This window comes from Choloepus didactylus, chromosome 7 (genome assembly GCF_015220235.1).
Source record: "Choloepus didactylus isolate mChoDid1 chromosome 7, mChoDid1.pri, whole genome shotgun sequence".
Taxonomy (NCBI): Eukaryota; Metazoa; Chordata; class Mammalia; order Pilosa; family Megalonychidae; genus Choloepus; species Choloepus didactylus.
The window spans coordinates 77,523,665-77,540,429 of NC_051313.1; the positions used below are offsets into that span (position 1 = coordinate 77,523,665).

Genomic DNA, 16,765 nt, shown 5'->3' on the forward strand with positions numbered 1-16,765 from the left:
GGGAAGGACAAGAACAGGACAAAGGAGATCTATTTTAAACTGAGTATTAAAAGATGAGGAGGATGAAATCTTTAAAGCAGTGATATGCTACACACTGCAGGAAAACCGAGCACAACACTGATCTGCTCTACATATCAGGATTCAAACTACCTTTGTAAATGTCACTAATTACCATTACTAGGAACGCATTAACAAACTCCATTAAAAAGCCACTTTCCATTCCTTTATAAGAGTAGCACTATGAATTTCTGATACAGGTCGTATTACCCCATCGAACAAATGAATTATTAAACTTTGACTAGACATCAAAATTGTTAAGAAACTACAACAATAACATTAAACAAATAACAGCTGAATAAAGCTCAAGCCTTGAAAAGCCTGTTGGAAAAGGAGAAGATCCTTTTACAGGTCATATACACCTCCTGACCTGTATTTGGCAATCTGCTCCCAGACCATCAACAGATAAGCAGCACAGCTCTCAGGGTAGAAGAGTGATCTCTGGCAAAGAAGGCATACACCCAAGGTGCTGCTATACCAATACACTGCCCCTCAGACAAGCCAAGGTAGTCTGGAACCTGAGAAGGTATATTTCCAATCTGGACAATTGCCAACATCTCTCATTTGAAGCACCCAGGGACAAGGACCAGCCCAGCCCACCATGCTGGAAGCCAAGGCAGCAGTACCTTCCATACATGTTCCCAACCCAGAGGTGACCTGCATGCTCTCTCAGGCCTGTTTATAGCCACAGAAGAATTTGCCCAGGCAAGCAGATTCTACCATTACCAGTGGCAACACAGCAACTGGAAATTCCAAGTCCTGGGGGGATCCTATTTACTGAAAAGAGCTCATTGGTCTATTGGGACATAAGTACAGCAAAAACAGCACCTTCTTTACAATGTATAAAAGATAATATGAAAGCATGTTCTTGTACACATTACAAGAAAATAACTCCCCATTTAAGCCACCCATGTTTTTGAGCACCATTTCCTAAAAGTATGAGGGGAAGAGGGATTAGCCAAAAGGAATATTCAGTTTCCTTGTTTTTCTTACTAAGCAAAATCTAAGGAATATACCATAAAATTCTAACTATTACTTAAGAAGCATAAAAAAGTGTAGAAGACAATTGTTAGATGAAAAGTAAAAATACTCATGTTGCTTCAGCGTAGTCCAATATTTAAAGAGTCACACAAAACATTAAATTGCATTCATTCTCTAATGGCAGCAAAAAATATCCAGCAGTAAATAAAAGGGTATCAGCAATTTCGTGGTAGAAAGATACATAAATACAAAACAAGAACATGTCAAAACTAAAAGACAAGCTTACTGAAAATCTTAGATTATGGTGGGAGAGAATTTATCAATTCTCTATATTCCTTATACAATTAACATAATTTCATTCCATTTATTTGGTGCAAAAATAATGAACTATCATACTGTTAGATGATATTAACCTTAGCAAAATATATAATTCATAGTCATTTTGTTATGTAAAAATATAAAAAAACAAAAAACAATTATATTACATGATATATACACCTTAGTAAATACTTGCTTTGGACTATAAATGGACATTCAACTACATAATTTGTCATGTAGAGCTATTAAATGGGGCTGTAGCAGGTGTTAGGGCAGTGCTCTAAGGATAATTACACTCCTTCAAAAGGCTACACAACGGTAACGGAGAACTTGAGAATCATAAGTTCCAGGTTTAGAAATGAAATTTCCCAAATCACCTTATAAAATCAAACATGCATTTGGTTTTTAGGTCTTTTAAAAACAGGAAGAGGTTATTTTATTTTAATTTCATTTTTGTAGATAATACATACGCACAAGAATAAAAAGCAACACTAGAATATCATACACCAAAATGCAAACAGGTGTGATTATCTCTAGGTGGTAGGAATAGCAAAGATTCTTACTCACTTTGTCTGGTTATATGCATTTACCACAATGAACAAACGCTGAGTTAGTTTGGGGGGGGGGGATTTATTCTTAGGAAGGACTGATTAATCCACAAGGATATTTGACAATCCAACCAAATGTTTTCCATCACCTTATGCTGCTCTGCTGTTCCTTCTCACATCTTCCCACATAACATGTTCTCAGAGAGCCCACAGAACGTCCCCTTTGTGGCAAATGCTGCCCTGTGAAAAACACACATCTGTCTCCCTGTTAAACATAAGCTTAATGCAACTCTAGAATTTGACACAGTGCCTTCAGATAGTAGGCAGTCTGATGGTTTAAAATGAATAAATGAACAGACTGGTCTCAATTCCTGAGAATGCAGGTGAAGACCAAGCCTTTCTGAATTTTTCACTAACAAAACTGATAGATAAATAATCACTATCTTCTAGATTCAAAAACATCTCTGAACCATGTCTTCAGTCTTCTTACCTTCAATTTAGTCAATTCCAGTTTCTTAAAATTTTCTCCAACTATGAGCCCTCATTCTGAACCCTAGTTTCTCCACAATGATTCTCTTGTGGAGTTCAGTATTAAGCTATTATTCCCATTTTTATTACTACTACTAATAATTGGAGGAATATTTATAATTTTACATAAAACTTAGACAAGTTTAATCAAGCATTTATAATATCTCTCACATGTAAGCAGCCTGCCCTCCCAGAACATGAAATTTCAAGTTACCAAGACTGTTTTCTCCTCACTGTTCACCACTACACGAGCATAGCATTTACAACAAATGTGTTATCTATGGATTTTATGTCACATTTATAGCAATTAGTCTGTTTTAAGTGACTAGCAAAAGCATATAGATAAACTTACAATCACTTTCCTACCTCACAGAATCAACTTAAATATTTTCTAAAAAGTCAAATAAATACATTTAAAATCCAATTAGGCCAGTGTGCCCATGACATTTGAAGAAAGCTGCAGAAGCTCTCCATGGGCCAGCAAACTCCCACTAATGACCTATTAGAAACGATCTTTTATGTCTTTAACAATCAGGACAAGGCTGAGGAGGAGGAGAAGACAGAGAGGTAAGCAAAGCCCAGGGACCAGGCTCAGCTAATTGCAGTCACTGTTAAAGGCGCCCTGTCCCTCGAGATCACCCGAATTGTGGCTCCCAGCCTCAAGGGCCTTCCTTCAACTGTGGGTCACAGGCCCCTGCAGAGGGAGAGCCAGAAGCCTCAAGACAACCCTTGACCTTGGGTCCCACCAACCTTGCCCCGAGTGCCACCCACAAGGGCATGGGGCCCAGGGACTGCACTGTCTTTTGAAGGTGGGGGCAGGGCAGCCCCTCAAGTCCTGCTCGCAGCAAGTGGAGAAGACTGCAGGGGCCTGAGGCCGCTTATGTCTCTGCTGACGTCACATCTGACCATCACCCTAGAGGAGCCTCCGGTGACAGTGGCCGTGGCAGGGCAGCAGCATAAATTATATCAAATGACAGATGAAACACTGAGGACTCTGAAGTGCCAAATTTGTTACCAAGACTTAACTTCTGTGGACAGGAGAACATCAACCTAAACTTGAATTCATGAAGGCAGCTGCTAAATGACAGAAGATAACCCATAAGACTTACAGAATCTGTTATTTGAGTAATATGGGGAACACATACTTTTGGAAAAGACTCATAGTCCTCTTGGGTCAAAGACAATGAGTTCACCTGACCTTTGGAACCCTCCAGAAGTCCAATTTTGCTTTGCTTTTGTTAACAGTTCATGCCCCAGGAAGGTGAGGTCTGTGCTGAGCGTGTGTGCCATGTACATTGCCATGGCTGGAGCCATAGTCATGACCATGCTGGGCAACATGGTCGTCATCATTTCCATTGCACACTTCAAGCAGCTCCACTCCCCGACCAACTTCCTCATCCTCTCCATGGCCACCACTGACTTTATGCTGAGCTGTGTGGTCATGCCCTTCAGTATGGTCAGGTCCATCGAGTCCTGCTGGTACTTTGGGGATCTCTTTTGCAAAGTCCACAGCTGCTGTGACATCATGCTCTGCACTACCTCCATTTTTCATCTCTGCTTCATCTCAGTTGATCGCCACTATGCTGTGTGTGATCCTTTGCACTATGTCACCAAAATCACTGTCCCTGTCATTCAGCTCTTTCTACTTATCAGCTGGTCCGTTCCCATCTTTTTTGCCTTTGGCCTGGTTTTCTCTGAATTCAATATAATTGGTGCAGAAGACTTTGTTGCAGCCATCAACTGCACAGGCTTGTGTGTGTTGATATTTAACAAACTCTGGGGCGTGCTGGCCTCCTTCATAGCTTTCTTCCTCCCTGGGACAATAATGGTGGGGATTTACATACACATTTTCACAGTAGCCAGGAAGCACGCCAGGCACATTGACAAGGGTCCTAGGATGATACAGGTTGGGTCACAAAGCAAAATGAAGGCCTCCTCCAGAAATGAAAGCAAGGCCAGCCAGACACTAAGCACGGTCATGGGAGTGTTCGTGCTGTGCTGGCTGCCCTTCTTTGTCTTGACGATCACTGACCCTTTCATTAATTTTACAACCTCTGAAGATTTGTACAATATCTTTCTCTGGCTGGGTTATTTCAATTCCACGTTCAATCCCATTATATATGGCATGTTTTACCCTTGGTTTCGCAAGGCACTGAGGATGATGGTCTCAGGAGCTATCTTCCACCCAGAACTTGTTTCCTGCACAGGCTTAAGTTGCTCTTTCTCTCAGTTCTTTTTTGGCATGAAGTCTCAGAGGCTCTTTTTCTCCAAAGGCAGGAGCCTGGCCTGAGCAGAGAAAGAGGTTCTTCTGGTGTGTAACAGACACCTCAGAAGGACAGATAGGCCGAGCCTCTGGGTGTACCAAAGCTACCCAAGTGGCCAGTCTCTGGGGTTCTGGGGAAGCCACCTCCAATAAGAAGGAATTCTCTCCCAAGGCTTGCTGAGTCCCACAATGAGGCATTTAGTCTCATTCTTTTGGCTTAAGTCAAACCAGGCTTTCCTCCCTTTAACTTGTAAAGAATATCAGAAGAGGAGTAACAGATGGTCTACACAATCATTGACAGCAGGTATAACCGAGTTTATCTAAATCTTTCTTGAGATTTTTATTGCTCATTAGGAGAGTAAGAAGAGAGCTTGAGAATACCAGAAGCCTGGGTTACAGAACATGCGATTACACAGAAGGGGAGAAAGAAGCAGGGGGTTACACTTACTTCCAGTTTTATTGGTTCTGACTTAAACCCCTTTCAGAAAAAACTGATGCAAGACTTACAATATTTTGAAACATGTGTACTGTCTTATTAAATGAGAAAGATGAATAAAAGAAAGGGTTCAGGAAAAAAAAAAAAAAAATCCAATTAGTTGACAGGGTAATTGAACAATTTGTTTTAATCATTTAGTAATTATAATTATTAGTATATTTACTAAAATTATGATATCATTACCTGTTCACATACTGTCCCAAATTTTCAACACTCCATTAATGGCCCCAATATGCCTCCATCCTATAAAAACATACAATGATCTAATGCCTACCTGACAGAAATAAAATAACACAATAAGGTATAAAATCCCTCAAGACTCTGCTGACGCAACTGAAAACACATCTGTAACTTTATACCTGAGCATGCCCAAACTTTTTTCAGGGCTGATTTCTCCACATGTGCTCTTGATCCCACAAGTTCCCAACTCTTTCAGAATCTGGGGGATCCCTAGCATCTCTGAGTTGGGTTTATAGTCATTCCTCACACTACTACTCTCTTATCAGTAGCATTACTAAAACAATGATTCCTAATGTAAAATGTTTCCTTTATATTAAGGAAAATAGATATCAAAATAGAGAATTTCACAAATTGGACTATGAAGAACTAAATTATACTGTTTAGACTAAAAAAAATTAATTTCTGTCTTCAAGCATGTGAATGATTAGGATTAAAAATGTGTGTGTTTTAATTAGGATTAAAAATGGTAGATATATGTGTCTGTGTGTGTGTGCGTGCATAGATGATTAAATGGCCTACAACTCTAGAAGGCAGAATAGAGCAATTTATTTTAGACATGAGGAATCTTTATGAAGAATAGGAGACAAAAGGAGGTAATGGAACTTCATCTGGGGAGCTCTTAAAAATAAGGATAAAAGAGTGAATGATCTGTTTTGGGTGGTTTAGATATGGTTTGCCAAGAAACAGAGAACTAGAATCAAAAGAATTAACTTCCACTTTCAAATTTTGTATTGAGTATGCTAATTTAATTCTTTTAAATAATTGTCTTAATTCTTCACCATAGTATATGCTCCTTTTTCCTCCCACATGAGACATCAGACATATTAATAATTAGTGTACAAAAACATAATTTTTGAAACATTTGGGTCACAAAAGGTTTCCTCAATACATGACAAAATGTTTTAACAGATTCAACATTAAAAAGAGTGTTTATCACTAACAAGAATTTGTATGTTTATTTATTTAATTTATTTATTTTATTCAACAGCACATTAGAATCACCTGGGCACCTTTGAAAAGAACTGACATCTAGGTCCAATTCTCTCAATAAAAAATGATAGTAACAAATGAAAATTCAATTGATTTTATATTGATATGGAAAGCCACCCTCAATTCTCATTTATATTGCAGACAGAAGAAAGGAAAAGATTTCACATTGTCTTATATAATTTGGGGGAATTTTTAACGTTCAAGTTTTATTTTTGATTAGCTGATTTTTTATTATTATTTAGAGAGAAATATATTCAGTATCTGGAACCCAAATATAAATATTGCACCTCTAAGAAAGAAGTACAGAAGTGTACCATAAGTTAAAACATAATTCATTCCTTTCCTGCTTTTTATTCATTAACCAATTTCTTGGAGATACATACACATCTTAGAGGAGGTCTATAAAAGGGTCCTCTGCATTTTTAAAGAAACGCAAACCTGCATGGCTTATAAGCTTACACTTCTATATATTTCTTGGACACAGCCACCTATATTACCCTTGTCAACACTAAAATCTTCAAATACATGGTTTTTCATCAAAATTCAGCTAAATTCTCTATTTGACCTCAAAAAAACAGAAAAGATGAATCAGTTAAAAGACATCTAGCTTTCAACTACACAAATCATAGTCATCGGAAAATGTCTGTAAAACGAGGTATAAAGAGGAGTAATTTAGAATTTGAAATACAATTAGAGAATAACAAATAAGTAACTCTATACTAATAAACCACATGGTAAAATTACTTCCGCCCATGTTTCCAAATAGGTGTCTCTTTATCAAATCTCTTTATGGTATCTATCGATGGTCAAAGAATTCACTTATTTTATGGCAATATTTGTTCCTAACCTTTGCTCATTCCCAGACTCACTATTCCCTTGAAAGTATAAGGATGGATCATACATATCTGGAAGGAAGACCCTCTCCATAAAATAAAATTCTTGTATTAAATTTCAGATCCAAAATGGACCAGATTACTGATATCTCAACATTCTAAAACAACAAGTAAAAAGTTATTTATGGATTTTGCAACAGAAAATGCAGATGGTAGAGTGTTTTGGAAGGCAAAATATGACTTGAACAATAAATTCATGTTTAAAATGTAAGGAATTCCCATCAATTTAACGTTTAAGAATGAATTTTGTGACTTTTTTAAAATTCATTTTTATTGAGATATATTCACATACCGTGCAGTCATAAAAAGCGTACATTCAATTGTTCACAGTACCATTATATAGTTGTGCGTTCATCCTCAAAATTAATTTTTGAACATTTTCATTACCACACACAAAAAAATAATAAGAATAAAAATTAAAGTGAAAAAGAACAATTAACATAAAAAAGAACACTGGGTGCCCTTTTTTTTGGCCCCCATTTTTCTACTCATCCATCCATACACTGGACAAAGGGGATGTGGTCCATATGGCTTTCCCAATCACACTGTCACCCCTCTCTTCAAGATTCATGGGTTCTGGGTTGTAGTTTGATAGTTTCATGTATTGACTGCTAGCTATTCCAATTCATTAGAACCTAAAAAGGGTTGTCTATATTGTGCATACAAGTGCCCACCAGAGTGACCTCTCTGCTCCTTTTGGAATCTCTCTGCCACTGAAGCTTATTTCATTTCCTTTCACATCCCCCTTTTGGTCAAGAAGATGTTCTCCATCCCACCATGCCGGGTCTACATTCCTCCCCGGGAGTCATATTCCACGTTGCCAGGGAGATTTACTCTGTGACTCATTATTGAAGAAAAAAAAAACTATATACCATTTGTAACAATTATAGTTTCAAATTTACATCAGCATATAAATTGTTTATTTTCTACTCAAAATTTAAAAGCTTCAGTGTCTCTCTTGAAGACAGTCTTACAACACTCAAGAATAAACTGGGGCTTCTAGCGCCCCCGCCGCGGGTCCCAGCAGCTCGGGAAGCAGGAGGGCAGCGGGCAGCAGCCCAGCTTCCTGACGGCTCCAGCGCGCTGGGATCCCGCAGCACCCGGTACGCGCCCGCTCCGCCGCCAAGATGCCCAGGTGGTAAGTCAGCGTGGCTGAAAGGGCCAGGAAGGAGGAGCCCAAGAGGAGGTTGGCTGTCGGCTAAACCTGCTTCTGCAGAGTGGAAACGAAGCCAAAAAAAAAAGGCAGTGGGAAAAGATAAATCTTCAGACAAAAACAGAGCAACCAACAGGGAAAAAGGGGAGCAACGAGAATGCATGCACAAGTGGCTACCCAAGAAATTAAATAACATTTACCTGCAGAAAATGGAGAAACTAAAATTGAGGCGAGTCCAGCCTCTATTGAAGCAGGGTCTGATTAAACCCATACATCATGTCATATCAGTGGTCCAATTCTCCCTTCTTGTACAATCCAGAGGAATATTTTTATCAAGAATTTTGTAAATGCAAGTTTTTTAGCAACTCAAGAAGAAACATTTTTAAGAAGGACCTCATCCCATTTTTTAATGTAAATGCTTTTGTTAAGAGGGGAAATGAAGTTGTTTATTTTTTCAGTACAATCAGAAAATAGTGGGATATTGAATTATGGGAGGCTTTGACCATCTTGGATGTCAACAATTCATAGGGTGGGGTGGGGTGGCAGTTTATATACCCTATAATGCAACACGTACTAAAGAACAATTTGGAGTCACAGTCATGCATTTAATATGTGTTGAACATTTTCAATTACTTCTATTCCCATATCCTAGTAGAATTGTTTCTTAAAACCACTCCCTCATCTTGGCTTTCCCTGTCAGAATGGTGTACCTTCTGTAACATCCTTAGTCAAGGTCATCCTGTTTTCCTAATGGCTTTTTATATGCTGTGGAAGACTGGAAATGTATATATTGTGTATGATGTTAAATTGTGAATTACTGGGACTTACAATGTAACAGCTTATCAACCTTTGGAAACATTGGTACTTGATGTCTCCTCTTGAGGAAAACTTGCCTCCAAATATTAAGCTGGAAAGTCACTGGAATGACTTTAGAAAAGAATAACAACTACATGGTTTTATCTTCTTTTTTAGATTTTTTGGTTCATACATTAAGAATTATGTGTATTTATAAAAAAAGAATCATGTATAAATTGTTCATAATGTCTGTGTGCTGATCTTCAAAATAACCAATAAAATCTCAATTATGAAAAAGAAAGAATAAATTGGGGAAGTTGACAATAAAAATATTATAAACAAATCAAATGTCTGAAAGAACACTCAACTGATATGGTTCCTGTGGGAAGGGGGCTAAAAGCTTTTTACTTTTTATTTCAAATTATTCTGATATCAGTAATGATATATAGAAGGCAATATGAATAGCAAACTTAGGAGAAGATAGATGATTCCAGGATCTAATCCAATATATGTATGCATACATATATTCAATGTATTTTTGCACTGTTTTAATACACACTGAATTTTCCAGAAATACAATACCACATAAACCGAGAGAAGATTGTGCTATGTTTGGAACCTTATCAAAAGGTGTTCACCATTTTGGAAAAATTACATTACGGAGCAATGCTGCTTATAGTATTTGAGTCACCAACTATAACACATCCATATGTTGGTCTAATTTTCAGTTGCTGCATTTGTGAAAAATGGACATCACCATCTGATTATTTTCCCTTGTAGTACTGAAACACCTGAGTCTTTGCATATTGAAATACATAATTTAATACAAATTACTTCCTTTTTGTAATATCAAATATTAAAAATACCATGGGTTCCAGTTTGCTAATGCTGCCATTAGGCAAAACCCCAGAAATGGATTGGCTTTTATAAAGGGGGTTTATTTGTTCACAAAGTTATAGTCTTAAGGCCCTAAAACTGTCCAAGATAAGGCATCAGCAACAGAGTACCATCATTGAAGGATGGCCAATGGCATCTGGAACACCTTTGTTGTCTGGCAAGGCACGTGGTTGGCATCTTCTTCCTTTGCTCCCAGGCTGTGTTTCAAAATGGCTTTCTCCAAAATGTCAGCTTTCAACAGCCATCTTCAAAATGTTTCTGTAAACTGCAGCTGCTCTTCAAAATGTCATTCTCAGTTGCTCTGAGGTCCTTCTGTCTGTGAATTCCTTTTAGGACACTAGTGATCCAATTAACACCCACCCTGAATGGGTGGGGTAACACCTCCATGCAAATTATCCAATCAAACATTTCACCCACAGTTGATTGAGTCACATCTCCATGGAAACACTCAATCAAAGGATTCCAATCTAATCAACACTAATATATCTGTCCCCATAAGACTGCATCAAAGATAATGGCATTTTAGGGGACATAATACACCCAAACTGGCAAGCCATATTATGCGGAATAGAAAATATTAATTTCTAATTTTACATAATATATATAAAGGTTAAACTGTCTACTAAATTCATTTCAGTATGGTAAAAGGAGTATTGCAAAATAATTGTTACAAAAAGGGAGCACTAGGTCTAACAACATAGGGAACGACTAGTATAGCAGTAAATGAGAATGAGACCCAGATAAGAAACTTGATGTTTTAAAGGAAGAATGAGGAACAATGGAGGAAAGTAGAAAGAAAGGGAGAAAGTATCTTGGGAGAGAATACCATCATGCAAGCTATATCAGTCAGGGCTCTCTAGCGAAACAGAATCAACAGGAGATATCTGTAAATAAGAGATTTTATAAAAGTCTCCATGCAACTGTGAAGATGCATGAGTCCAAATTCCTTAGGACAGGCAGTAAGCTGGCAACTCTGGGGAAAGTCTTCCATGAACTCCCCGGGAGACGCTGTCTAGCTGAAGAAGAGGAATTCCACAGGGCAGGCTGAAAGCTGAAACTCCGAAGAGGGTCCTCAATGAATTCCCCAGGTGAGGCTGGCTGGCTGAAGAGGTGAAAATTCTCTCTTCTCCTTAAAAGTCTTCAACTGATTAGATTAAATCCAGCTGATTGAATTTTCTCATTGCAGAAGATACTCACTTCATGGGTGTAATCAGCCACAGGTTGCTTGACTGGTGATTTAATAAACCAGCCTTCTGGTTTATTAACCCGCCACAAATGTCCTTGCAGTAACATTTAGGCCAGTGCTTGCTTGACCAATTTGAGTACCATCACCTGGCCAAGTTGACACACGAACGTAACCATCAGAGTCTACCCCTTGTCAACCTGGCAGCTACACATCACCTTAAACCATATTTAAATCCCTAAACAGACACAATAACAGACATGTTTCACCTAACAATACTCAGCTGTCCTGTGTACAACCTGAAACACACTGAATCTCTCCAACAGGGTGCAAAGTCCTAGGTAACATTCACTCTTAAACTTGACATCCTATAACTGAAATACATCACAGTCCTCGTTTCTGTAACTGGTCACATGGTCAGAGTTCATATTTATCAATACCTTCTACCACTACCCATTCCATGTTCCCTTTACCCTCATCAAGCACTTCAGCTGGCCATGGTTCTTGACCTGAAGTTTCTGGGTTATTGATAGTCCTGTCTGGATTAGGTTGTGGCAGTTTTCCATCGACTTTAATCACAGGGTATGGTAGTACTTAAGAGATGCCCTACGGGATCTCCTCTATTCCAGGAAAACTCTTTATTTCCATTGTGTAGTTGCAGTCCTATTTCCCCTTGATAGTCAGGATCAAGAAACGCAGGCAGGACAATAATCCCCTTCCTTACCTGTTGATTCAGAGGCGTAAGAAGCCCAAAGTGGCCAGGTGGCAGTATTAACTTCCAGTTCAATGGAATTATTGTTGTGTTTCCTGGTGAAAGCACTCCTCCTTTTGGAACAAAAACTTGTAGACCAGCAGAGCTTAAGCTTGCAGGAAGAGGAAGCAAAATTTTCCTAGTGGATCAGTAGGAGTGATAGTGAGTGGTGCCACCCCTGTTTCTACCCCTTGATTCCTGGACCCATGAATCCTGGTGTTCTGGTTTGCTAATACTGCCAGAATACAAAACACCAGAAACGGATTGGCTTTTATAAAAGGGGGTTTATTTGGTTACACAGTTACAGTCTTAAGGCCATAAACTGTCCAAGGTAAGTCTTCAATAATCAGGTACCTTCACTGGAGGATGGCCAATGGCATCGGAAAATCTCTGTTAGCTGGGAAGGCACAGGGCTGGCATCTGCTTGCTCCCAGGTTGCATTTCAAAATGGCATTCCCCAAAATGTCTGCATCAGCTTCCAATGGCTGTCTTCAAGCTGTCTCTGTAAGCTGAAGCTCCTCTCATTTCCAGTGCATTCTTCAAAGTGCCCCTCTTGGCTGTAGCACGCTTGCTCCTTCTGTCTGTGCTTATATAGTGCTCCAGTAAACTAATCAAGGCCCATGCTGAATGGGCAGGGCCACACCTCCATGGAAATTATCCAATGAAAGATCTCACCCACAGTTGAGTGATCACATCTCCACGGAAACATCCAATCAAATGTATCCAACCCAAACAACACCAATATGTTTCCTGCCCACACAAGACTGCATCAAAGATAATGGTGTTCTGGGGGACATAATACATCCAAACCAGCATATTCCACCCCCTAAACCCCAAAATAACATGATCTTTCCATATATAAAATACATTCATCCCGTCACAATATCACAAAAATTTAAATCATTTCAGTAACAATAGTTAAGTACAAGATCCCATTAAATCAGTTACAGGCATGGTTTGTCCTAAGGCATAATTCCCCTCTAGCTGTGGACCTGTGAAACTTAGAACAAGCTGTGTACTTCCAATATACAAAGGAGGGACAGTCATAAGGTAAACATTCTCATTGCCATAAGGAGAAACTGAAAGGAAAACAGGGTTAACAGGACCAAAACAGTTCCTAAAACCCTCAGGGCAAACTCCATTAGATTTCAAAGTCTGAGAGTCATTAACAGAACCATGTTGTATCCTTAGGGCTTGAGAGAGTGGCTTTCCCACACTTTCCAAGGGCCTATGTGGCAGCCCTTTTTCTCTTCAAATGCTGGGGTAAGTGATCCAACATATCCACACATTGGGGAGACCACTTTTTCGGCCCCACCCTCCTCAAACATCAGGGCAACATCTGGATTCTCTTCCATCTCCGGGGCACATGCTCAACCCCTTTAGAACAGTGGGGTGGCAGCCAGGCTCTCCTCAAACTCCTGGGAAGTGCTCCATCCTCCCTGAGGCCTGGGGTGAAAGCACTCTTTCTGAATATCGAGGTAGAAGGCCGATCCTCTCGACTTCTGGGGTAAACTCACCCTTTCCATGCATGTGGGCCATTCTGCTCTCCCAGACTGAGACCGCTTTACTCCAGACCTCAACCTCCATGGCTCCGTTTTGAAGAAATTTTTCCTTCAATTTGTTCCTTGTATCCTCCAGTCCAGACCGGCAGTGGCTCTGTCTATAAAGTTCTTGCAAAAATTCTGTTGGCTTCACATGAAGCACACAGGGGTCAAAACCATCAGACAACAGGACTTTCCAAAAATCCTTTCTGGATAACTCCATCTCCAATCTTGGCTCGTACTGAAATGGCAGTTGCGTGTCTTGTTTGGTTAAATCCTCACGTTGGGCTGTAGCTTCTGGGGTTCTACCCCCTGGAAGCCGGGAATTTTCCAAACCATCAGTTTCAGGTTTCTTTGAACCCAAGAGTTCAGTTCTAAGTTTATCTCTCTCCACTCGTATTTTACTATAAGCTGCAAGGAGAAGCCATGCTATATCCACAACTTTTAGTTTCGAAATCTCATCAGCCAAGTATTTCAGCTTGTCGCTCTCAAATTCTTCCTACCATCTGACACCAGGACTCAATTTTGCCAAATTCTCTGCCACTTTAAAACAATGACCACCTTTCTTCCAGTTTGCAACAACACATTCATCATTTCTGCTCAAGGCCTCATCAGAAGTATCTTTAGAGTCCATATTTCTACCAACAGTCTCTTCAAAACAGTCTAGGCCTTTTCTATCAAGCTCCTCACAATTCTTCCAGAGTCTTCCCCTTATCCATTTAAAAAGCCATTCCAACATGCTTGGTATTTGCAAACTCAGCAGCACCCCACTTCTTTGGTACCAAAATCTGTTCTGGTTTGCTAATGCTGCTGCTGGAATGCAAAATACCAGAGATGGATTGGCTTTTATAAAAGGGGGGTTATTTGTTTACACAGTCTTAAGGCCATAAATTGTCCAAGGTAAGTCATCAACAATTGGGTACCTTCACTGGAGGATGGTCAATGGCATCGGAAAACCTCTGTCAGCTGGGAAGGCATATGGCTGGGGTCTGCTGGCTCCCAGGTTGCGTTTCAAAATGGCATCCTCCAAAATGTCTGCATCAGTTTCCAATGGCTGTCTTCAAAATGTCCTCAGCGCAGCTACTCTCTCAGCTCCTGTGCATTCTTCAAAGTATCCCTCTTGGCTGTAGCAAGCTCGCTTCTTCTGTCTGAGCTTATGTAGTGCTCCAGTAAACTAATCAAGGCCCATGCTGAATGGGTGGGGCCACACCTCCACGGAAATTATCCAATGAAAGATCTCACCCATAGTTGAGTGATTGCATTTCCACGGAAACATCCAATCAAATGTCTCCAACCCAAACAACACCAATACGTTTCCTGCCCACACAAGACTGTATCAAAGATAACGGTGTTTTGGGGGACATAATACATCCAAACCAGCACACCTGGCTATGGGAGAAAAAACACCATAGAGGGGACGCTGATTCAGAGCATACACAGCCTCCTGGAGAACACTGCCCCAGCCCTGCAAGGTACTGTCACCTAGCTGGCACTGTAATTGAGTCTTTAACATGCCATTCCACTGTTCTATCAACCCAACCTGCCTCTGGATGATGGGGAGCATGGTAAAAGCAGAGAATCCCATGAGCATGTGCCCACTTTCACACTTCAGATGCTGTGAAGTGGGTTCCTTGATCAGAAGCAATGAGGTGTGGAATACCGTTCTGTAAGTCCATGGATAGTAGTTTTTTCGGAAGCACCGCATGCAGGGAAGGCAAACCCATATATGGAGTATGTGTCTATTCCAGTTAGAACAAATCACTGCCCCTTCCACGATGGAAGTGGTCCAATGTAATCAACCTGCCACCAGGTAGCAGGCTGATCACCTCAGGGAATGGTGCCTTATCAGAGTGTGGGTCTCTTCTGCTGGCAGATTGGGCACTCAGCATTGGCTGTGGCCAGGTTGGCCTTGGGTAATGAAAGTCCATCTTTCTGAGCCCATGCAAAACCTCCATCCCTAACACCATGATCACTTTGTTTATGAGCCCATTGGGTAATGACAGGAGTGGCTGGGGAAAGAGGCTGATTGGTATCCACCAAACAGTTTATCTTATCCACTTGATTATTAAAATTCTCCTTCGCTGAAGACACCCTCTGATGAGTAGTCACATGGGACACAAGTATCTCCATGTTTTTTGCCCACTCAGGAGTCTATCCACATACCTCTTCCAAAGATTTCTTTGTCACCAATTTTCCAATCATGTTCCTTCGAAGTCCCCGACCATCCAGCCAAACCATTGGCAACAACCCATGAATCAGTATACAAATGCACCTCTGGCTAGTTCTCTGTCCAAGCAAAGCAAACAACCAGCTGCACTACTCGAAATTCCGCCCACTGGGAGGATCTCCCCTCACCCCTGTCCTTCAGGGACATCCCAGAAAGGAGCTGCACTGCTGCAGCTATTTTCAGGTGGTACCCACATATCATGCAGAGCCATCTCTAAACCAGGCCCGATTTTCTCTTCCTCAGTCAACTGATTGTAAGGAATTCCCCAAGAGGCCATAGCTCTGGGCTGGAAAAGAGAAAGTACTGTGGCAGGAGTGGGGGACACAGGCATTTGGGCCACATCCTCATGTAACTTACTTGTACCTTCAGGACCTACTTGAACCCTATTACATGTACTATTTCCATTTTATGATGGAGTGCTGCTGTGCATGCCCAACTTTATGGCTATGTGGGTTGGACAACACCCAGCTCATGACAGGCAACTCAGGTCTCATGGTAATTTGGTAGCCCATGGTTAAGCATTCTGTCTCTACTAGGGCCCAACAGCAGGCCAAAAGCTGCTTCTCAAATGGAGAGTAGTTATTTGCAGAGGATGGTAAGGCTTAACTCCAAAATCCTAAGGGCCTGCATTGTGATTCTCCTATAGGAGCCTGCCAAAGGCTCCAAACAGCATCTCTATTTGCCATGGACACTTCCAGCACCATTAAATCAGCAGGGTCATATGGTCCAAGTGGTATAGCAGCTTGCACAGCAGTTTTGACCTGTTGCAGTGCCTCCTGTTCCAGTCCCCACTCAAAACTAGAAGCTTCTCTGGTCACTCAGTAAATGGGCCAGAGAAGCACACCCAAATGACGAATATGTTGTCTCCAAAATTCAAAGAGGACACCTAGGCTTTGTGCCTCTT

The 16,765-nt window shown here is 40.5% G+C and overlaps 2 protein-coding genes across 2 annotated transcripts in view; one reads left to right on the plus strand and one right to left on the minus strand.

The window, feature by feature from the left end:
• MYO6 (myosin VI) overlaps nucleotides 1–16,765 on the minus strand; it is a 183,563-nt gene that overhangs the window by 138,946 nt on the left and 27,852 nt on the right. The gene's annotated exons all lie outside the window — the stretch shown is intronic.
• On the plus strand, nucleotides 3,444–4,722 carry LOC119540627 (trace amine-associated receptor 4-like). The gene has a single exon (XM_037844661.1). It carries the CDS (start codon nucleotides 3,616–3,618, stop codon nucleotides 4,720–4,722), a length of 1,107 nt encoding a protein of 368 aa, XP_037700589.1. The 5' UTR covers nucleotides 3,444–3,615.